Source organism: Balaenoptera physalus, assembly GCF_965194825.1.
Source record: "Balaenoptera physalus genome assembly, chromosome: 2".
Lineage (NCBI taxonomy): Eukaryota > Metazoa > Chordata > Mammalia > Artiodactyla > Balaenopteridae > Balaenoptera > Balaenoptera physalus.
Window position 1 is genome coordinate 10336349 of NC_138883.1, and position 23873 is coordinate 10360221.

Here is a 23873-nt window from a genome sequence, read left to right on the forward strand (position 1 = left end):
CAAGTGCTAGGGTGTTGGCTCAACTCTTGTTTCATGTCCAAGGTCCCCATGCCTGGGGCTTCCTAATACCGGGGTATCCAGTGCATGGCCATGAGCCAGAGGTTGTGTGGGTGACTGTAGGGTGTGGCGTTGGTGGAGGAAACAGAGGGCCAGGCGTGACCCAGAGGAAGAGATCCTGACGCTCAGCAACCAGGGTCCCTCCACAACCTCTGAGATGTCCCCCTTCTCGCTCCCTGATTCTGGGCCCAGTTATGGCCCATTACCTCTTTTAGTCCTTACAACCACCCTGCAAAGGGCATAATACTGAACTTTATCTCAACCTAGAGGTAAGCACAGTCACTACCAGGCATCAGGTGCTTGCTTTGTGCTCCCTGCCCTCGCAACGCACTAGATGATGGGCACCAGCATCCCCATGGAATCCGTGAGAAGACGGAAGCTGAGAGAGGTTAGGTGATCAGCCCAAAGGTACACAGCTAATAGGGAGAGGCATTAACAAGGAGGAACTAGGTCCCTTCTGTCCAGGTTTTGCTTTCTGTCCATTGTGCCATGTGACATAAGCAAGAGTCCTTCATCTCATAGTCTAGAGATTCCCAAACTGTGTTCTATAGGGAGGGAATCAGTGTTACCTACCTATAGTAGGATGGATAGCAGTCCCCCAAAGATAGCCACATCCTAATACCCAGAACCTGTGAATGTGACCTTATATAACAAAAGGGATTTGCAGATGTGATTGAGTTAAGGATCTTGAAATGGGGGGGGACTATTATGGATTTCCCAGGTGGGTCCTAAATGTAACCACAAGGGTCCTTCCTTATGAGAGAGAGAGAGAAAGAGAGAGAGGAGAGAGAGAGCGAGGTGGGAGATCAGAGTCAGAGGAGGCGATGTGATCAGGGAAGCAGGAGGAGAAAAACAATGTGATGTGAGGCCGTGGGCCAAAGCACTCCAGAAGCAAACCCTGCCAACATCTTGATGTTGGCCCAGGAAGACCCGTTTGGACTTCTGACCTCCAGAACTGTAAGAGAATAAATTTGTGTTGCTTTAAGCCACTAAGTCTGTCATAACTGGTTACAGCAGCAACAGGAAACTAGTATAATACTCCAAAACAGGTTCCCGATGAAACTATGTGGGAAAGATGGGACTAAGCAGATGCTGAAGGACTTCTCCAGCCCATGTGCCTGTCCTAGGAGACACCCCATGTACCAAGTCCCAGTCCTTACATTGTAAGGACTATCTTGAGAATTTGGGGAATGGGGCAAACCCTGACTGCCTATTGTCACTCGGAAGGGTTCTGAAGGAATGGGGGCTGGGAATGGGTACACTTGGAAAAGTTTTGAGGGTGTCTGAGGGCATGGATTAGTCTGCTCTGGCTGCCAGAACAAAATACTACAAACTGAGAGGCTTAAACAGCAGAAATGTGTTTCTCACAGTTCTGGAGGCTGGAAGTCCAAGATCAAGGTGATGTCAGGGTTAATTTCTGGTGAGATCTGTCTTCCTGGCTTGTAGATGGTGCCTTCTTGCTGAATCCTCACACAGCCTCTTCTGTGTACATATGGGGGGGACAGAGAAAGAGGGGGAGAGAGAAAGAGAGGGAGGAGAAGCAAGCTCTGGTGTCTCTTCCTCTTATAAGGATACTAGTTCAGTGGGATTAGGGCCCCATCCTTATGACCTCATTGAACTTCGATTACTTCCCTAAAGGCCCTTTCTCCAAATACAATCACGTTGGGGGTTCAGGCTTCAATATATGAAGTTTTAGAGGACACAATTCAGTCCATGACAACTGGGGTGAGAGAGTAGGATGGGCCAGTGGCCAGAATATGGGAATTTAAAGGACCAGGTAAGTCATGCCAGATTTATTTTTCCATTGACATCAAGAGCAACAAAGAGCACCATTCCCGATAGGCGAGTTTCACCCTGGGCAGAGTTGGGTTCTGTCACCCCCCTGAGTGTGTGTGTGACAATGTGGAACAGAAATGCCTTTCAATGGGGGCTCTTACTACTTGACCTGCCTGGTCCCCACCACCGTCAGCCCACTTTACCTGTTCAGGTGACCTGCCAGCTCTGGCAGGCATGTGAGGTTGTGACCCTGCTTTAGAGGAGAGTTGTGATAAAAGATAAAATGAAATAACAATAGTGAACGTTTGTGGAACAGCAAAGATGTGTGCTTTACATACAGAACCTCATCCAGAATCTACAGTAGGCTTATGTGTTAGGTAGCATCATCTCCATTTTACAGGTGAGGGAACTGAGGCACAGAGGGGTGGCCCAAGTCCCACACCATGTCATGGGTTCAACTGTGTCCCCCCAGAATTGAAGACTTAATCACCAGTATCTCAGAATGTGACCTTATTTGGAAATAGGGTCATTGCTGATGTAATTAGTTCAGATGAGGTCCTACTGAACTAGGGTGGGCGCTTAATCCAATAAGACTGACGTCCTTGTAAAAGGGGGAAATCTGGACAGAGACACACACACAGGGAGAATGCCATGTGAATATGAAGGCAGAGATCTAGAAGCCAAGGAACACCAAAGATGGCCAGCAAACCCCCAGAATCCAGGGGAGAGGCCTGGGACAGATGCTCCCTCACAGCCTCAGAAGGAGTCAACTCTGTCATCACCTTGATCTTGGCCTTCTGGCCTCCAGAAGAGTGGAACAGTACATTTCTGTTGTTAAACCACTCAGATGTGGTCCTTTGTTAGAGCGAAACTAATACACTAACCAACTAGTATACTCAGTAATTGGTAGATTCCAGGTTCAAACACAGGCATTCTGGCTCCAAAGTCCAGGTTCTACGCTCAGATGCTCTGTGGCCTCTTGGTAACTCCTGGAAAGCGCTTGTCACTGTGCCTTGCTCATTGCAGGCGCACAGAGCTTGGAAACCATTAGTCTTAGACCTGCTCTGCCTCAGAAAAGGACTCCTCACCTTCCCAGGCAGCCAGAGGTGGAGCAGACACCCTCCTGCCCTTCACATGTTCACATGTTCACATGCTCAGTCAGAGCTAGGGGCTCCCAGGCCTGTATCTTCCGTGGATCCCACGTCCATCCACCACCCTGCCCCCACTGCTACAGCAGCTGTGGGATTACACGCCCACTTACAGGTGCAGAAACTGACATCTGGAGAGGTAAGAGCTAGCCCCTCAGCACAGGTAACGGAGAAGTTGGGACTGCAGGCTTTCTGTCTCACCCCAAATTTCAAGTGCCTCTTCCTCCACTGAGGAAATCCCTCTGGTTTTCTGGCTAGTGGCCAATCTCCACTCAGTAACTCTTTGTTGAATGAGAGAATTAATAACCAAATGAACCCATGATGCTTCTCTCCACACCTGCTTATGAGGGCCATGAAATTCGTCCCTCCACTGGCACCTGGGTCCCCCAGGCTTCACGATGACACTCATGACACTCACTTGCCTTCCTCTGCCCTCCCATCACAAGGTACAAAAAAGATTTCTCCTTTCCTGCCAGAGGAGAATGATAGAAATCGCTAGCATACCCGTCCGCCCGCCCCTCTGATGCTGAACTCCAGTCCCAAAGAAGTGTGCCTCCCAAGAGGTAAAACATAGGTCACACACAGCCCCGTAGATCTCTTTTTTTAATGCTCCAAAAGGGCATTTTGAAATCTGAGAAGCTGGACTAAATATTTACCCAATCAATTCCGGGGATGTGTCAGGGGGTGGTGATGCAGAACAAATAGCTCAAGGACCTTGCTCAGGGCACAGCCTTTTCCATTCATTTATTCATTCATTCATTCAATCACCAACTATTGGTTGGGCCTCAGCCACATGCCAGACCATACGATCAGTGCTGAGGCCAGTTACTGGGGTGAGTGAAGAGAATGAGGGTGAACAGGGTCCTGCCTCTGAGATGTTCCTTCTAAGAGGGATGAGGGTTGGCCGGGATGCGGGGCAGAGATTAATGTCAGCCAATCATGTTTGATGGTAGGATGACAGTCTGCCTTAGGGAGGGGAGGAGGCATTTGTTGGAAATCCTGGTAGACTCTCAGGGATGGGGAAGGGAGCATTCTAGGTGATAGGGATCTGCGGGGACCAGAGGCCCGAAGGTGGGAAGCTATGGGCAACCTGGAAAGACAAGAGTTTCCGTGACTGCAGTCATTGGGTACATGAGAGCAAGAGGAGGGGCTGGGGCAGGAGAGGCAGGCAGGGACCAGATCAGAGAGGACCTTGACTGCAGTTAGAGGAGTTTGAACTTTATCCTGTAGGCAATAGGGAGCCATTGAGTCCTTTTGAGCAGGGGAGGGATGAGCTTAAGCAAAATAAGGAGGCATCATTCTCAAGGCTAAACTGGGAAGTGACTGCCCCCCTTTTCTCCCCTTTTTCACACCAGGGCTTCATTTTCACACATCACCCCAGCGGTGTCATTGCCATAGTAACCCTAGTCCTGCATCTTCTTGCAGGCTTGTCTGGGACTCTTAAATCCACCCACCCCCTGCCCCTGTAGGGACAGACTGGGGAGTGCGTCAGCCTGGGCTTGACTTTATTTCTTGCCTGGCTGTTAAAAAACAGAATCCAACATCCCAGCAGGTGCAGGGGGAAATGGACCAATTAAACCAGGGGGCGGCAAGGAGGGTGTGCATTGCTCTGAGCCTTGGAGGGCTCTAGGTGCTGAGCACTTGCAGGTCCTTGACCCTGTAGCCTGGAATTGGTGTGCTTAGTTCTGGGCTGGTCTTGCTGAGCGATCTCCTCCTGTGGGACCTTCCATCTGTCGGTGACTCCTGAGGCCGCCCCATCCAGCTCAGAGCCGTGTTGCAGAGGCAGGCTCCTCATAGCCATCATTTCGTTTAATCCGAACAACTACCCTGGTGGGGGGGTGGTTTCTGCCACTTTCTGGGGTGGAAACCTGTTCAAAGAGGTTAGATGATCTGTCTGAGGCGGCACAGTCCTGAGGAGCTAGGTGTTCAGTCCACACCGGTCTGGTACCACCCACATCCCTCACCTTCACCAACAGCTTCAGCCCCGCATCCTCAGCATCTTCTGCGTCCCCCACTCCAAATCCAGAGCTGCTCACACTCAGCCCTCCAGGCCATGTCCTCCTGCTTGTAACAGACAAGCCAGCCCTGGAGGGCTATGGTTTCGTGGGGTGGACAACCTTTCCCAGAAAGTGGATGCTCTGGGTATTGGTGGAAAAGATCACCACAAGGAAGGGCCGGTTAAACCAAAGGGCTTGGTGATTGTCCCGGGACCAGAAGGTGACAAAGCCGCTGGTGGCTGCTGCAGCCTGGGTGCCAACCTCATCCACCTCCAGGATGGCCTTGTGGAAACTCTGGGAAGGAAATCACAAGCGTTACCTCTGAGAGAGCATGAGCTGGGGCTTAGGGAAGACTAGGGGAACCAGAGACCACTGAAGATCAAAGCCACTTGTTGGGATATCACAGCAAGAATTTCTATACTGGGGGGGTTATTGAGCTGGATGACCTCTTATTTATAAATAACCATTGCGATCATTAATTGAGCACATACTATGTGCCTATGCTCTTTTTAATCTTCATAACTATCCTATGAGGTCAATGTATTATATCTGTTTTATAGATGAGGAAAATAAATCCGGAGACTGGGTAACCCTTTAAGGTCATAAGAGGCAGAACTGGAATTTGAACTCTCAAACCCAAGACTCTACCCTCTAGTGCACCTTTGTTGTATGTAGCTGAGGTGATAGGTCCCTTTCTCTGGTCTAAGAAATTTATGATACACACACACACACAACTCAGCCTCATCTGTATCCTTCCTCTGTTTCTGTCATTGCATTTGTGACTCTCAGTTGCCATGATCTATGAGGGGGGCGCTGTCTCCTGGACTTGACTGGAAGAGCTCTCTGAGGGCAGGGACCTGATGGACCCTAGATCCGCAGCACCAAGCACTACGCCCAGCACACGGTGGGTTGGTTCCTGGCTCCCTATGCCCGTGGATGATTGAATAAAATTTGGACTCTGAGACTTCACGCGGTGGCAGGGAGAGCAACCATCACCCAGCACCTTCCAAGAGGTGGAGGTTCCCCTCTGAGGTCTCTAGGAGTTGATAGCCATTGATGACTTACCTTGGACACCTGCAGGTTTAGCTATTCAGTGATGCCAGACAAGTCAGCGCGCTATGAGAACAAGTCCGTGATGCCCAGCTTGGGCAAAATCTGATCAAATTTATAGGAGCTAGAAATGGAGAATTGGGGGATATACAACTTGAGCTTCCTTTAAAAATACCTGAAAGAGGCACTGGGTTAAAACACTGGACTCATGAACTAGCCAAGGGTCCCAGCCAGCTGTGCTTTCCTTGACCGCACTTGCTCACTGCCCGCACTCCATCTGAGTTCTGTGGTCACAAACACCCTTTGCCTGTGCCGCTCCCTCAGATGAGTGCTGCCAGTGGCTTAAAGCCAGGCTCCTTCTTTGTCCTCAGGGCCTGCCGTCTGCAGGACCTCCTTCCTTTGGGAGTTCGTCTTCAGCAGAGGTTGTTTTTTGCAGACGTCCCAGGTGCCCAGGGAGATGCAAGTCTCCCGGTGTGGCAGTTTTGCCTTTGTCTCTGATGAGGCCCTGTGCTTTTCACTTGTTTTGGACCCATTGATTTCTTTGGGTGGAATTCCTCCACCACATGGGCTGTGTGAATCTTCCATCCACATGTGGCCTTGGCCTGAGGTCTTTTTCTTATATATGGTTGGAGACTTTTCCTGCTCATAGCCCCATGGTGACGTGAAAGCTTCCCTGCTATTTCCTGGGGTGGGTGGTAACCTCTCTTCGCCAGCTCAGTCAGCCATCTTGACGGGAAGTCTACCCATTCATTGCACAGGGTGGACCCTCAGAGAGCCAGTGTCACTTCACCCCAGACTTGTGCAGTACAAGGGCTACATCTAGAACCCGGACTCCTAACTCCTAGTCTGGTTCTCTTTTCACTGATGAGAGCGAAATCACATTTTGGGTACAATAGTAGTGTTCCTTATTTAAGGAAACCCAAGGAAAGTCTTGGAGCAAATAAGAATTCTTCCATAACTTGGCGATCCTCCCCACCCCCATCTGGGGCACCGGCTTCCATTGGGAGGGTCCATGTGAGGGGCAGTGCTGTAGACTCTGCACCGCGTGGTGCCCTGATGGGTTACCTCTTCCGAAGCAAGTTGCTCCTCCTTGTCAGCATCTCTGGAGTCAAAGCCTCTTCCACCTGCTCCATTTTCCCTCAATTAGGAAGGATGAAAAGGGCTGTTGCATTTCCTTTGTAATCCATCCGTAGCACCGAGCAGGGCAAGTATCTGTCGTGAAGATACCAGTGGTGCTGGGTATCCTGCAGCATCAAGGCACCTTGACTATTGTATCCTCATCAACGTAGAAGTCAGGGGAGCGGTCATCAGGGGGATGGATGGTTTCTCCCACAGAGCTGGAGGAAAGAAGGGAAGAAGCTACAGGGCATCCGTGAACCAACAAGCCGATCCTCCAGCCAGGGAATGCATCCCTCACCGTCACTCAAGACTTACCCTCCACCATCTCATCAGTTCAGCACCTGACCTGCCTGGGGAATGGATCTGGGGGTTCAGATAGGTTCTAAAGTAAGAGACCCCAGAGGATATCAGCAAGGTTGTTTCCTGTCTTCACCGATTACTTGAAATCATTGGACTTAAATAATTTTGCCAAACTGATGTTCATATAGTGGTAGCTCACTGTGGTTTTGACATGCACTTTCTTGGTTTAAAATAAGGTTGAGTAGTCTTTAGTATGTTTATGGATCAACTAGAAGTTTTGGGGGATTTTTTTTTGGTTTGGGGGTTTTTGTTTGGTTTTTATTTTTTTTATTTTATTATTATTATTTTTTAGTTCAGTGCCAGTTCTCTTTTTTACCCATATTTCTATAGGGCTGTTTCTTAGTGATTTGCAGGAGTTCTCTGAACACTAGTTGTCTATCAGTTCTGTGTGTTGCCAATGTGTTCTCTTCCTCTCTGACTTGTCTTTTCACTTTCATAATTGTGTGTTTTTGTTTTGTTTATTTTAATTTATTTATTATTTATTTTTTTGGGCTGTGTTGGGTCTTCGTTTCTGTTCGAGGGCTTTCTCTAGTTGCGGCAAGCGGGGGCCACTCTTCATTGCGATTTGCGGGCCTCTCACTATCACGGCCTCTCTTGTTGCGGAGCACGGGCTCCAGACACGCAGGCTCAGCAGTTGTGGCTCACGGGCCTAGGTGCTCTGCGGCATGTGGGATCTTCCCAGACCAGGGCTCGAACCCGTTTCCCCTGCATTGGCAGGCAGATTCTCAACCACTGCGCCACCAGGGAAACCCCATAATTGTGTGTTTTGATGATTGAAATTCTTCACTTTATGCAGTGAGCATAGTTTTTTCCTTTATGGTTAGATCTCTGTGTCCTGCTTAGGAAAAATTTTCCTACTTCCAGGTCATGAAGATACTCCCCTATTTCATCTACAAGGTTTACTCTTACCTTTTGCATTTAGGACTTTACTTCACCTGCAGTGAATGCTTATGATCTGTAGGATGGAGGGGTACAAAATCATATTTTTCCATGAGGATACTGTCCCAGGACTGCTTTTTAAAAATCTATCCTTTTTCTCAATGCTCTATCATGCAGGCTTTGTCAAATATCAAATGTCCATATATCCATGGAGCCATTTCTGGGTTCCATTCCGGCCTCTCTGTTCTGTTCCATTGGTCTATGCGTACCACACAGTCTAAATTAGTACAGATTTATAACCAGCATTGCTCCCCAGCAGACAGATTCTCTCTTTTTAACTATTCTTGGCCCTTTGCTCTCTCATATACACTTTAGAGTCAGCTTGTTAACTGGTACCAAAAAGAATCTTTTAAAAACCTGTTGGGATTACTTTAAAATATTTAGATCAATTTGGGCCGGAACTGACATCTTTACCATGTTAAGTCTTCCTATTCATAAATACGGTATATCTATTTTTTATTTGTCGACTTTAATATCTCTCAATATAATTTTATCTACAGAGGTTCTGCACATCTTTGGTTTGTTTTCTTCTAGGTACTTTTCATTTTTTAAGATAAGCCACAGTTGTTCTACTGCTGTCACCGTGTGACCTAGACTGAGGTCTTGGGGCTACATTTATGTCCTCAGAGTGATGGGCAGATGTGTCAGAGGGCAAGATGTCTATTTCCAGTCTATTTCTGGAGCACCTCCTTCTTTGTGCCACGAGCACTAACACAACTGCAGCGAGGTCTCTTTCAGGAAGAGAGCACCAAAATCTTCATTATTTCTGGCCAGAGCTTTGGGTGTGGTGATGGTGTATACTACACATGTAAATTATATTATATTTTAAATGGAATGGAGTCAATAGAATATTGTGCAGCCACTAAAATGAGATCTAAATAAAGTTTTCAATAGCGTAAAACTACCCACACACACACACACACACACGAGTGCATGTGAAAATTGATAACATCCGAATAAAGTCTATAGATTATCACCAACGTCAGCTTCCTGGTTTGCTATTGTACTACAGTTACGTAAGATGTTATCTAGAGGAACCTGAGTGAAAGGTACATGGGACCACTCTGTACAACTTTGCAACTCCCTATGAATTTATAGTTATTGCAGAATTTTTTTTAAATTTTTTTTAAGTTTTCAGTGGTGCATGAAAATTCCACACGTAAAATGCAAGCAGTGACCAGTTTGGCTGGATTATTAGTCTGAGACTGTTCCCCAGAATCTGTTTCCTGTAGATTCAAGGTGGTTACAGCAGGGGTTTGAGAGGCAGATGTGAAGCAGCCATTGCCCACTGAAGGCAGACGAAATGATGAACAGACCAGAGGGGCTATGTGCTCCAGCTCGCCTATGCTCTCCGCCAAGTTCATTGTCTAGCTCTACCCTGCTGACCAACAGTGTCTCCAGACCACTGCCAGGTGCTCAGCCTGGGCCTCTCCCCAAGCTCCCCCAAAATGGAACTACTCTGGCGGCTGGATGTGCCTGCCATATAGATTTCCTGATAAGTTCCAACTTGTCCACCAGCTCCAGTGACGTTTTCTCTGTCCCTCCAACTCCCTCTTCCTCCAGACCTTCACTTCCCCAGTCTTTCCCACAAACACGCCAGGACTAATTCCTCTCACAACCCCCTTTCCCTTCCCACTCACGGTGACTATGCTTCCTGGATGGCACCCCAAGTGATACACACTGTACAAAACTGTCCCCACCTGTGATTTCAACTCTATTAACATATGTGTGTGAATGGAAGACTGGAAGGAATTAGGCTAAAATGTTAATGTTGGTTCCCTCAGGAAGGTAGGATTCTGGGCAATTTCTATTTTTTCTTTTATACTTATATGTATTTTTAAAGGTCTTCAAAATTGTTATTAAAATAATTACAAATACTCTATTTATTAAGCATATATAATGGTCAGGGGTTGGCAAACTTCTTCTGCAAAGGGCAAGAAAGTAAATATTTTACACTTTGCAGGTCATTCTGTCTCAGTAGCAACTGCTAATCTCTGTCCTGTCAAAGCAGCCAGAGATAATACATAAATGAATGGGCGTGGCTGTGTGCCAATAAAACTTTATTTATAAAAACAGGTGGCCTTCAGGTTTGGCCAGGAGCTGTAGTTTGCTGATCCCTTCAGGCCCTCTTCTAAGGAGTATTCAAATATGTGACATCATTTGATTCTCAGAAACAAAACTTTGAAGCAGGGACTCTTATATCCTTATAAGAGTCCTTCAAGCAAACAACCTGCCCTGTTTGTACTGCTGGTAAGTGGCAGAGCTGGATATGAATCCGGCAGTTCAACTTGTCACCATGGGTAGAATGCATTTCATACATTGCTGTTATTTTTTTAAAAAATAAGAAAATATGTCTAAAGATATGAAGGGGTGGAAATCAATACTACATAAACTTAAATATCTGATGCTCTAACATTAAATTTTCAGAAGGCTGCTCAACCCTATCAGACCCAATCCATCCACTTTCTGTTTTGGGGAGTTTCTTTTTGATATGTAATCCTTCAACGAATTAGGGGGAAAGGGAAGATGTAGGATCCACCAACGAATTGACTCTTACCTTTGAAGTAAATGTAATTCACCAGCACCATCATGGTATCTGAGCTGAACTCGCTGATCAAATCCACAATCTTCCCTCGAGATTCCTCCCTGACATTGTTGTTGATAAGCTGGGTTGTGCCCTCAGAGTCGTCGAAGTTGGTGTGGAAGAGTTTGGACTCATAGAAGGTCACGGAGTCATTAAGGAATCTCAGAAGGAGAGGCAGCTCCAGGCTCAACAACAGGGCGCTGCCTACGCATATCTCCAGCCTGTCGGCCGGGAGGTGGAGAGTGTGCAGAAGGTTCTGGAAGCCCCCGTGGATGTCAGATACTGACACCTCTGTGAGGTTGAAGCCGAGACCCTCGAGGATCTGGGTCCGGCTGTGCGAGCGGACCCCCAGGGACAGCATGGCGTAGGCGGTGGAGATGCTCAGTGGGGAGAAGACGTTGCTCCCATAGGGTTGGGAAGCCATCAGGTGGTAGAAGCGGAGAGCAAAGGCAGTATTGCCTGCAGTGACCTTGAGGCTGGGGGAGCCCTCACCTGTGCCCGGAGCCTCCTGATGGGGACAGTGGATGTGACCCTGGCCGTGATGCTCAGGATGCCGCTGACCTTGAGAAAGGAACAGTAGTCCAGCCAGAAGGAGGAGCAGGCGGTCGGCAAGATGCATCTTCTGTGCTCTCAGGTCTACAGGAGGAAAGAATGTGCCCAGGAAACTCCCCAGCAGAATGCCCAACCCCACTGAGATGCCAGGCAGAAGGCAGGGGCCCAGGGATCTAAGTGATACTCTCAACTCCTGCAGATGAGCTTGCAGGGGAGTAGCAAACACCCAGTATCGCCACGTGTGTGGTGCCACGACACTCTGCAGCGGGGCTTCAGATTTACAAAGCAGCTCCTCGTCCACCATCTCATTTCCTTTCCCATCTCTGTGAGCTCTGCACAGCACTGGACTCCATTCTCATTACAGAGAAGGGGAAACAGAGACTCCAAAAGCGACTTAACCAAGTCACCGAACTAGTAAATACCTGAGCTAGAACACAGGTGTCCGGACTCTCAGCCTGGGGTGCCTCGCACCATCTGAGTTTATTTCCTTAGCCCAGTGACCCATCGCGTCAAAGGTGCTCATCGCCAAAGGCTATGTTAGCGACTACCCCACAAACATCCGTGGTGTGCTTTACACTTTGCAAAATCTCTTTTATGCCATTTTGTTTGACCCTCTTATCCAGGTAGAGGTCAATAGAGCTGGTATTCTTCTCACCACTCTGTACAGATGAGATCACTGATGCTCAACACATGATTTGTCCAAAGTCTCAGGGATAGAATTGGTCCCTTTTCCTAATGAACTTAACCTGCCCCAAACAGGATGCTCGATTTTCTCCACCAAATTTCTCTGCCCCATCAAATGGCCCTACCATTACCTAGTTCTCAGCCCCCAAACCCAGCTGTCATCCCTAACATCCATCTGGCCTTCCATCCATCCCACCCCATTCAATCTCTCAGTCCCTCTTGACCCTCATTCAACTCTCCATCATTTTTCACCCAGACCAGAGGTCAGAAAACTTTTCCTATAAAGAGCCAGATAGGAAATATCTTTGGCTGTGGGGACCATACAGTCACTGTTACATCTACTCAACTTTGCTGTGCTCGCTGGAGAGTGACCATAACAAAGAACACCCCTCCCCCTAACATGGCTTCCTACCAACCTATAACAACCGCCCCTCACCCCCCTCACACACTTCTCTCCGGCTTTGCAGTGAGATTACCCAGAAGCTCTGACAGGAGCTCTCCAAAAGCAGCTGGAGCCAGAAAACCTGGGTCCCCAGCTGTACGTGGCCTTGCGGGAGGCTGTTCTGGGTCTGAGCACCAGTTCCCTGCCCAGTGCAGCAAGGAGGTTGGTGCAATCATATGTAGGGGTCTTTCTAGCCTTTGTCACCTCTAATCAGGGTGACCAATTGTTCCAGTTTGCCCAGGACTTTCCTACTTTTAACACTGAAAGTCTTGTCCCAGAACTCCAAGTCCTAGGCAAACCGGGACAGTTGGTCATCTTCCTTTTAGTCTCTACTGTGACCCTCATAGGGTTACTCACGGCACAGTCAATCCTGGAGTGGCCCCTGGGTGCCTGTCTGAGCTCTAGATGTGGCTTGGATTTATCAAGCCCAGGAAGATTGGAGAAACCTCTCTGCACCACCTACCGCCTCCCTGATTAGGTAATTATTAATGAACCGACCGATGGGTACAGTGTGGAGTCTCAATATAGAGAGAAACCTCACTGCAAGTTGACTCACTCCTCCCAGGAGAACCCCCTTTCCCTCCCGGGGGGCCCAAGAGAGTTCACCCCTTCCTGTTTATGTTATGTGTTGAGGTTCACCTGATGCTTGCTTTTCCTGTGGCTCAAGGGAACCCCTTAGTGGGCCTGGTCTCCACTCTGACCCTCAATTGTCATGTGAACTTAAGCACAACCATCCCCCTCTGGGTTTCTGTTGCCCCCCACCACCATTTCAGCCATATTCCTGGCCCTGCAAATAAAGAGTTGGGCCAGACCAGGGGCAGCGAACTCCAGCGCCTTCACGAACTCGGGAAGGCAGCTTCCGGGGTGACATGGTGGGAAACAGTGGGCACGCGGAACTGAGATCAGCTCTCTGTGGCCAGACAAGACCCATCTAGGGGCTAGATCCTGCCCAGGGCTTCCAGTGTGCAGTCCTGGACTACGTGATTTCTGAGCAGCCTGCCAGCGTTATAGCTGCGTGGCTCTGGGATGGAACCGCCTAAGACGTCACAGCATAGACTGCAAGGACGGTGCACCCCAGGAGCAAAGGTGGGGATAGATGCCTCCTTGGTCCAGGAATCCAATTGCTCATTTCCTCTCTAATCATGGAGCTGAAGCTGCTCTCCCGCCAGTCATCAGGGAGCCTCAGAACCCTCGGATCATTCTGGGACGGCTGCAGGTAGGGGTGATGTCTGGCTGATTCTCAGGCCCTATGGCTCAGGGAGGAGAAGATGTCAGCTGATCTCTGAATTCCTTCTTTCCTTCATTTAATCATTCAATCAATCATCCAGCTCCTTGCTGAGCTCCTGCTATGGTGAACGGCATTGTTACATTCTCATTGGCTGGATATACACACTGTAGGATACAGTTGTGAAGGGTAAGTTCAGGAGTTAGGATTGACTGTACAGGGAATTACTCTGGCTGCAGGTGGGGACGGGGGTTAGGAAGGGTGTCCTGGGGAAAGGACATCAGAGCTGAGACGGATGAGGAGTTCCCAAGTTAAAGGAGAGGGGTTGGAGCAGGGAACAGTGTTCCAGATAGGAGAACAACATGAAAAAATGTTCTGCAGAAGAATGATCATGGAATAATGATGGGTGCAAAGACCCCAGTGTGCCTGGGGGTCAGGGCATGAAAGACAGGGTGTGGGAGAGGATGGGAGAGGCAGCATCTGGGACACACAGGTGCACAAGACACCACCTTGACCTTAGGGGGCAAGAGACAAGGTGTGACCAAGAACAGCAACAGCATGAGGCACCCCTAGGCACGGCCATACGCCTTAGAGCAAGGGATTGGAAGGGAGAGACAGGGCAGGCTTCATGGAGGAGGGGGCATTTAGGTTGATCCTGGTTTGGTCTGATTCAAGGGCATTAGACTCCTCTCTCTGACTATGAAGAGCAGGTATCATCTTAGCCATGAGGATTTCCTACCTGATCCTGAGCAGATGATTCCAGAAGGTGAAAGTCATTCTGAACTAAGAGGGAAGGGAGGGGATGAGGATCTCTTCTCTTCAAGGGCCAGCTGAGTCTTTCAAACTCTGTCTCCCTCCCTCCCATGGCTCCAGCCCCCACCAGGCCCTTCTGTGAGCACTGCTGGTTCTGTGCAGGTCTAACCAAAGGTAGGCAGAACACACAATCTAGACTTTGAGCCCCTCTGCACCCCTCAGCTCAGAGCCACCTGGGTCTCAGCATTTAGGGCTGTTAAGGATAGTGAGGTAAAGGAGGATGGGGCTTTATGAAAGATTGTGCAGATATAGGGATTTGCAGCAGGCTCTCGTGATGGAGACTCACTCCACTTTCTGATACCTGGTGGCTGACCGCTTCTAAGCCGCATCCCCCCTTCTCCCCCTTCTGCCCCATGTCTGGGCGAGCTGGTGAGAAAGCCCACTGGTAGTTCAATCCGCGCACTGCACGGGAACCCTCACCCCAGCCCCTCCCACCAGCCACTGTAAAAACCCCAAGCCGGCCTCCCATCCCTGCTTTCTCGGGCCATTTTTGGACCAGCGTGGGAGCCTGCCTTGTCCTCCCCAGATAGTCTCAGTATGTGAACAATAAACCTCCCAACGCCCTCTGGGTGCTCGTGCGGTGCCATCAGTCTTGACATTCAAAACAAATTTTAGGTGGCGGTTTATTACGGGCTGAATTATGTGCCCCCCAATCATATGTTGAGGTTCTACCCCCAGTGCCCCAGAATGTGACCATATTTGGAGATAGAGGTCTTAAAGAGGTAATTAACTTAATATGAGGTCATGAGAGTGGGGCCCTAATCCAATATGACTGGTGTCCTTATAAGAAGAGGAGATTAGAGAACCTACTCTACAGCACAGGGAACTCTACTCAGTGATCTGTGGTGACCTAAATGGGAAGGAAATCTAAAAAAAGGGGATATAAGTATACGTATAACTGATTCACTTTACTGTACGTCAGAAACTAACACAACACTGTAAAGCAACTATACTCCAAATAAATAAATAAATAAATAAGTAAATAAAAGAAGATGAGGTTAGGACACACACGTACAGAGGCAGAAAACCATGTGAAGACACAGGCTATAAGCCCAGGAGGGAGGCCTTTAGCACAATCATCCTTCATGGCCCTCAGAAGGAACCAACCCTGTTGACACCTTGATCTGAGACTCTTAGCCTCCAGAACCACAAGACAAAAAAATGTCTGTTGTTTAAGCCACCTATCTAGTCTGGGCACTTTGTTATGGCAGCTGAGCCGACTAAGACAGGCTTCATCCTGCCTCTGGTTCTCAACAAACTCCTCTCTCTAGGATTTGCCCCCCAGAACAGTAGACAGCCCCCAGGGCCATGGCCAGACCTCTGCCTCTGTCCCCCGATCTGGAGCTGGTGGCATAACTGTGAGCTGCAGTTTTGGCCGAGCCTAGAAAGGCCTAAACCCACGCGGCTGAGCCCTGGACTTGTCCTTCCCGTAGTCCACTTGCTCTACATTCCGCTGGATTCCATGAAGTTCTCCAACAGCCATACCATCTTTCCACTAAATTCTCATTTTTGATTTGTCTAAGCAATCCAAAGTGTCCTAAGACTCTTTGCAAGCAAAAGGAGTATAACTGGTACAATTGTTAACATATTTTAATGAATAACAAGATGCTGATCTCTTAAGTCGAGCTGATATTCTCCCTCAATTTTGTCCTTAGTAAGAGTTTACACAGGGTTTACTGAGCAGTATACCCTTCCTTTGTATTAGCCCATCATTTGGCTTAGACGTGGTGTAAATAATTGCAATCCTCAAGTTAGTGGCACTGGGTGAGGCCCTAGCTCATGTGCCCTGGAGTATGCCTTTATCCAGGTCCTTTAAACAGGGCCTGGGAAGGGATCAGTCCCTGTGATGGCTTAAATATGGCTTCACAGTCTCTACTGCTCCTTCCGTCAGGAGATGGAGTCTATTTCCCCTCCTTCCCTTTGAGTCAGGGCTTCCCCTGTGACTTGTCTTAATCCTTTGGGGCAGAAGTGATGCTGTATAAACTCCTGAGACTGAGCCTTGAGATCGGCAACTTCTGCTTTCACATGGTGGTACGTTCCTTCTTAGAAGCCAGCTGCCATGTAAGGAGATGGACCTGGAGCTGCCATGCTGTAAGGAAGCCCAAGCTAACCAAATGGGCGGGGGGGGGGGGTGGGGGAGAGAGAGAGAAAGGGGGGGAGGTGTCACGTGAAGGAGCACTGAGGCAGCAGACACGTGGATGAAGCCCCCAGGGACCTCTTTACCCAGCCCAACCACAGTCTGAACACAGCCAAGCAAATGACCCCAGCCAGCACCCTGTAGAGCAGAAGAACCACTTGGCCAAACCCTGCCTGAATTTCCCACCCATCTAACCCCGATAAAAGTGAGAAAGTGATTGTTGTTTTCAACCACTGAGGTTTGGGGTGGTTTGTTACATAATAATGAATCTTCCAAACAGTCCCAGACTTAGGGTTTTCCTAGAGCAGTTCTTTTTCCTTTTTCTTTTCGAAGAACTCTGAAGCACAGGTCATCTGACAGACACTAAGTAGCAGGACACCACACGGGACAGGTGATATTCTCAAGGGTGAGGAAGGCGGGGGCTTCAGAGGAGGCACGAGTCCATTCACTGAGTCATCAGTCATTTACTGAGAACCTACTATGTGCCTGGCACTGTGCAAGGCTCTGGGAGTTGAGCCTTGGGGAGGACAAAGTCCCCACCCTCATGGAACTTACATCCTAGTCCAAGTGATGGACAGGAAACAAACACATAATAGAATTTCAGATCAGTGCCAAAAGGAACATGGGGAGAAGAGGAGATGCAGACTGATTGTGCAACAGGGAAGAGCCAAATCTGACTACACGTTGGATCTGTTTCTTTTACTTTAACCTTTGCTTCCCATTGATTTTGTTCACTAAAAGGATACTCTCTATACATAATGGCCTGCCTCGGGGAACCCTGCCCCTCTGCCTGAATGTTAAACCAAAGTGCCTTTGTTCAGGGAAACACCCGGACCCTGTCCACCTGTGGATGGCTGCAAGAAAGAAGAAATTAACACATCCCCTCCCCAAGGCTGGCCATTCCAGGGGATATTTGCAAAACTTATGGGCTTTTTACTTTACTTTCTCATCTCCTCCCCATCTCTGTGCTATAAAAGAAACTGGCATCCAAACCCCGATAAGATGGTTATTTAGAGACATTTGTCTGCCATCTTCTTGGTCTGCAGGCTTTCCGAATAAAGTCGTATTCTTTGCCTCAACATCTCGTCTCCGATTCATCGGCCTGTTGTGCGGTGAGCAGAGCAAGCTTAGACTCGGTAACAGCTGGGGCTGGGCAGTCCACCCTGAGGAGGTGGCATCGGAGCCAAGACCTGCATGAAGAGAAGGGACAGGACAAGCATGCAGACAAGTGTGGCCGGAGGGGAAAGTGCGATGCCCAAATCAAACAGGATGTCACCGATGAGGCAGGTGTCGGCGGGGCATCTGAGCGACCCCAGGGGGGCTCTGAATCCACAGCGCCCTTTGCCACAGACACTTTCTCAAAAAGAAAGTGGAGTCCCTCTTCCTCATTCCTCAATCACCATAGAAACCCCGCCAGAGGGAACCAGAGCAGGGAGAGGAGAAACCGGCGAGGGGGACCAACCTACCAACGTCCCACAGGTGTACGGGCAGAAGTCAAATGCATCAGAGACAGTTAGCTGACACTTAACTCTGCGTCAGTTGTAATGACTGCTTTCAGTTCAGGGATGGCTGGGTTGCAAGTGCCTGGTGATGGCTGGATCACAGTAAGTTAAAAAAAAAAAAAAAACCCTAGAAAGAAGCTGCAGAGTCACTCAGTTGGCAGGCTTCCTGGGTTCTGATTAGTCAGATGCCTGCGAGCCCCCGGTGCTGCTGAGAATGTGCTGATAACATGAACTTGAGCAGAGAGGTGTGAAAGTAACAGGCTCCCCCAGCTGAAGGCAGCGAGGGCAGGCGGGTAGCTGGGAACGGGAGTCAGGAGGCCCCGATTCCAGTTCCTTGATGGTCAATGGTCTCTGAGTGGCCTTCAGCAGGTCCCTTTCCCTCTCTGGCCTCAGTTTCCCCATTTGTAAATGGAAGTGGCTGGACCAGTAAGGGCTGCACACTGGACCTTCTCGGGGACCAGGCTGTTAACAGGATAATGAGGCAAGTCACAGGAGCACCGCAGGAATGCATCAGTGGCCAGGGCCACGTCTGCCATGTAGTAGATGCTCAGTAAATTCGTTGAAGGTCTAGATGGACCTGCTGCCTGATCTAATGATGGCGCCAAGATACCTTCTGATTGTCCCAAGGGAGTTGGAAATCTGGATTTCTTTTTTAATGTGAACTATCCCAATTTTAAAACGTGGGCCCCTAATTTAAATGAGCTTTTTTAAATCCATCCATTTCAAACAGTACGGCTTCTACCGGTTCAACCTGTTTGCTGCCAGTTTGCAATAACCTTGGTGCTAGCAGATTTTCAAGGCCTTTTCCAGCTCTGCATTCTTGGGAGGAAAAAATAATGTTTATGTCACACTTGATTCATTAAAGGGTTTGAGGTTGGCTTAGGGGACCTCCCCAGATTTAAACTTAAAAGTTAAAAATTGAAAAATCAGACACACTGTCAGGAAAAATATAAATGAAGTTGGAATGCTGATCAAAGCAGTGATTAAAAAGAACAAACCTGGAGGGCTTACCCTACCGGATTTTGAGATATTATCAAAGACACAGTAAATTAACAGAAACAGAATGCCACAGCTGGAAAGTCAAAGACAGTGCCTATTTATGAGCTAGAAGTTTTCACAAGGCTATTTGCCGCTAAGATTCCTAGAGACCAAAGTCACAAGGGTCACGTTCTCTTACATGGTTTTCACTGCTCATGTGGGCAAGGAAGCTGGTTCTTCATAAAGCAGCCCCTAACTTCTCCCTTGGGAACGTCTCCAGCTCTCTCTGGCTACACACCCTCCCCTTCCTCTTCCTAGGATGCGGAGGAGAAGGGCTGTCAGGATGGCCAGAGCAAGGAGCTCAGGGAGCTGCCTCCCTTGGGCCCACTGGGAGAGAAGGAGGAGCTGTGGGCTCAGGCCTGTCTCAGGTCCAGGCTGGGGGAGGATGATAAAAGGAGAGCCTTCAGATTGCTCCAGGTCCAGCCCAGTGTGTCCAGATAAGGATCAGCCTGAGATGCACAGCCGCAGATGCACTGTTGGTTTGCTCGCTTCCTTAGCTCATGCTGTTGTCCCACCTGGGATGCTGTCTCCTGCTCCTGCTGATCAGGAGTCCCTCCCTTCCCTGATCCTCCCACTCAGCCCCCAATGCCAAGTCAGAGATGTTCCTTCTAGATGCTCCTTCATATCACTGTGGATGTTTAGGTCAAAAATGGCCGAGCACCAGCAATTCATATACTTCAATCTAACACACACAGCTTCGTGTCCTGCACTTCCCACCCAGCATTAGACTGTCATCCCCCACATTACAACATTCTTCCAAACATCCAAAATATCGCCTCTTCAGGATCTGCCATCATTTATTTAGGCAATCCCCTGCCGCTGGACATTTCAGTTACTTCTGAATTCCTTTTGAGCCTTAGGAGATTATGGGGGGTGTACATCCTTAGACCTAAATGCACGTCCGTTCCCCATCTCTTCCTTAGGACCGAGTCCTTGAAGCAGGATCTGGGCTGTGATCCTACATTGGTCTCCAAGGGCTGCTTAACAAAACACCATAAGCTAAGTGGCTTAACCAACAGAAATATTATTCTCTCACAGCTTTGAAGGCAAGAAAATCCAGATTCAAGGTGTGGACAGGGCCAACAAAAAAGCCGCAGACTCACAGATATAGACAACAAACTAGTGGTTACCAGTAGGGAAGGGAAAAATAAGGGTAGGGGATTAAGAAGTGCAAACTATCATGTATAAAATAAGCTACAAGGATGTATTGTACAACACAGGGAATGTAGCCAATATTTTGTGAAATACACATTGAAACTGTCAAAAAATACAATTAGCAGAAACTAACCCAACACTGTAAGGCAATTATACTTCAATTAAAAAATAATAATAATAAATAAATAAAAATGTGGAATAAGAACACAGACATCCAGATATTTTAGAGCCAGCTTTCCTTTGTCAAAAAACAGCACTACATATAAGGGCAAGAAAGGAGAAGTGAGTTCAAGCAGGAAGTCGGATACTCAGACAGAAAAGGCAGCCCCGAGGTAAGGAAGGTAATCAATTTAGTTTTTCCCTTCTTTAAGCATTGGCTCTCAGCCAGCTGGGGAGAAGCATGGTGGTAACCTTCATGTGGTCCCTGCAGGTACCAGCAACTAATGTTAAACATAACTCCACATTCGAATCTAAAAAAGAGTGGATATATGGTATATGTAGAACTGATTCACTTTGCTGTACACCTGACACTAACACAATATCTCAAGTCAACTATATTCCAGTAAAAATTAAAATAAAATAAAATAGTCAAACTCAGACAAATAAGTAAATGAACAAATAAATAAATTAAAAAGTGTTATAAAAACCTTAAAAAAAAAAAAGCCGAAAAGGTGTGGACGGGGCCAAGTTCCCTCTAAAGGCTCTAGGGAAGGATCCTTCCTTGACTCTTCCAGCCTCTGGAGGTGCCATGCGTTCTTTGGCTGTGGCTGCATCACTGGAATCTCTGCCTCTGTCTTCATGTGGCTTCTCCCATATGTCTCTTTGTGTCTCAAATGTCACCCTGCCTTCCTCTTATAAGGACACCTGTCACAGGATTTGGGGCCACCTAGATAATCCAGGATGATTTCATCTTGAGATCCTTAATTATATCTACAAGGACTCTTTTTCCAAATAAAGTCGGCTTCACAGGGGCCAGGGCTTAGGACAAGGACATACAATTCACCCCACTCCAGATACCCTTGACCAATTGCCCTCCATGGGGAAGCTCCCCCACTTCCCACACCAGTGACACATACCAGGATGCCCCTTTCTGTCACATTTTTGCAATGGCCTTGGGGAAACCTTTTGCTTCTCTGAGCCTTGTTTCCCCTCCAGTACCCAGGGATAATAGTCCCTGGTTTTCAGTGGGTCAGACGAGATCGGGGGCTCTGAGGCTGTGCTTTGCCAGCTGGGTCCCAGTGCGGGTGTCTGCCTGTTACTCTTCATCCAAGGCAGCTCGTGCAACTTCAGGGCCCCCCAGGGAGCATGTGGGACCTCACAGCCTGGTGTGTGGAGACCCAGAGGCCCCAGCTGTAAGGGCAGCCTGAGAAGGCAGCCCAGTAGCAGGCAGCCAGGTGCCTGGGAAACAGATGGGGTGGCCGGAGGTCTTGGCCTCAGGAAACAGGTGACAAGAGCCCGGGCTCAGCATTGAGGTGGGGAAAGTGGCGGGCAATGGCAGCCCTCTCTGGGTCGATATTCCCTGAAATTGAAAATTGAGAGGATGGAGCAAGCCAGTACAACTCACTGGGCTTGAGTCTGGTGATTCTTAACTCGCCTGCTTTACCTTAGAACCCAATTCTTTTATTCTTGGCAGGCTTGCCCTCAAGTAAGCTGCCAGGGCTCCTTCCAGTCCGTGCCAGCCCAGCCCCACCGTGCCAGAGTCACCCAGACAGACTCATTCTGATGCTACAGGATCACCCGCGGATTCCAGACCCTGCACTGAAGGTGCCAACTCAGCAGGCCGGGTGGACCTGGGCATCTGTGCGTTCAATCCCGTCTCCAAGGCAACGCGATGCCAACAGGGTCTGGGAGTTGCTGGAGCAGTGGGAAGGGGGGCGGCCCCACTGGGCCATCAAGCAGCTGAGTGAACGCCCCTAGGACAAAAGGATGCCCCACAGGACTCTAGAAAACCTCGCAGCTGCTCCCAAAGTGGCAGACTGGACAAAGAGAAGCCTGGCACTGTGGCTCTGGGGGGAACTTAATTTTGATCCATATTTAGACCGAGACAGTTCAGGCTTTCATTCTCACCCCTTCCTCTGTAGGTGTCACACACGTTGTCTGTACTTGGTTACGCAGAGATCTGCATACCCTCTGTCTCTAGAATCTCCGTTTCTCTCTATAGACATGGATGATTTACATTCTATTCTATAATGAGGGTTCTATACAACATGTTCTATATTCTATTCTATAATGAGAGTTCTACATAGAGTTCCCTCTATAGACACGGATGATTTACATTCTATTCTATAATGAGAGTTCTATACGACATGTTCTATATCCTGTTCTATAATGAGAGTTCTATATAGAGTTATCTCTATAGACACGGATGATTTACATTCTATTCTATAATGAGAGTTCTATATGGAGTTCTCTCTATAGACACGGGTGATTTACATTCTATTCTATTATGAGAGTGCTATATGACATGTTCTATATTCTATTCTATAATGAGAGTCCTATATAGAGTTCTTCCTATAGACATGGATGATTTACATTCTATTCTATAATGAGAGTTCTATACGACATGTTCTATATTCTGTTCTATAATGAAAATCTATACAGAGTTCTCTCTATAGACACGGATGATTTACATTCTATTCTATAATGAGAGTTCTATACGACATGTTCTATATCCTGTTCTATAATGAGAGTTCTATATAGAGTTATCTCTATAGACACGGATGATTTACATTCTATTCTATAATGAGAGTTCTATATGGAGTTCTCTCTATAGACACGGGTGATTTACATTCTATTCTATTATGAGAGTGCTATACGACATATTCTATATTCTATTCTATAATGAGAGTTCTATACGACATGTTCTATAATCTATTCTATAATGAGAGTCCTATATAGAGTTCTTCCTATAGACACGGATGATTTACATTCTATTCTATAATGAGAGTTCTATACGACATGTTCTATATTCTGTTCTATAATGAAAATCTATACAGAGTTCTCTCTATAGACACGGATGATTTACATTCTATTCTATAATGAGAGTTCTATACGACATGTTCTATATTCTATTCTATAATGACAGTTCTATACATGTTCTATATTCTATTCTATAATGAGAGTCCTATACGACAGGTTCTATATTCTATTCTATAGTGAGAGTTCTATATAGAGTTCTTTCTATAGACACAGATGATTTACATTCTATTCTATACTGAGAGTTCTATACGACATGTTCTATATTCTGTTCTATTATGAGAGTTCTACATAGAGTTCTCTCTATAGACACGAATGA

At 47.8% G+C, this 23873-nt stretch overlaps 1 protein-coding gene across 1 annotated transcript; it reads right to left on the reverse strand.

Moving 5' to 3' along the window:
• Positions 1–3525: 3525 nt before the first annotated feature.
• SERPINA4 (serpin family A member 4) lies at positions 3526–22975 on the reverse strand. Its single transcript, XM_082449232.1, is given in 10 exon segments — positions 3526–5272; positions 6044–6064; positions 6068–6094; positions 6098–6193; positions 6197–6203; positions 7094–7167; positions 7171–7283; positions 7286–7330; positions 7333–7365; positions 11004–22975. Coding segments are annotated over 10 exon segments (1497 nt in total). The 5' UTR covers positions 11887–22975; the 3' UTR covers positions 3526–5074.
• Positions 22976–23873: the final 898 nt, after the last annotated feature.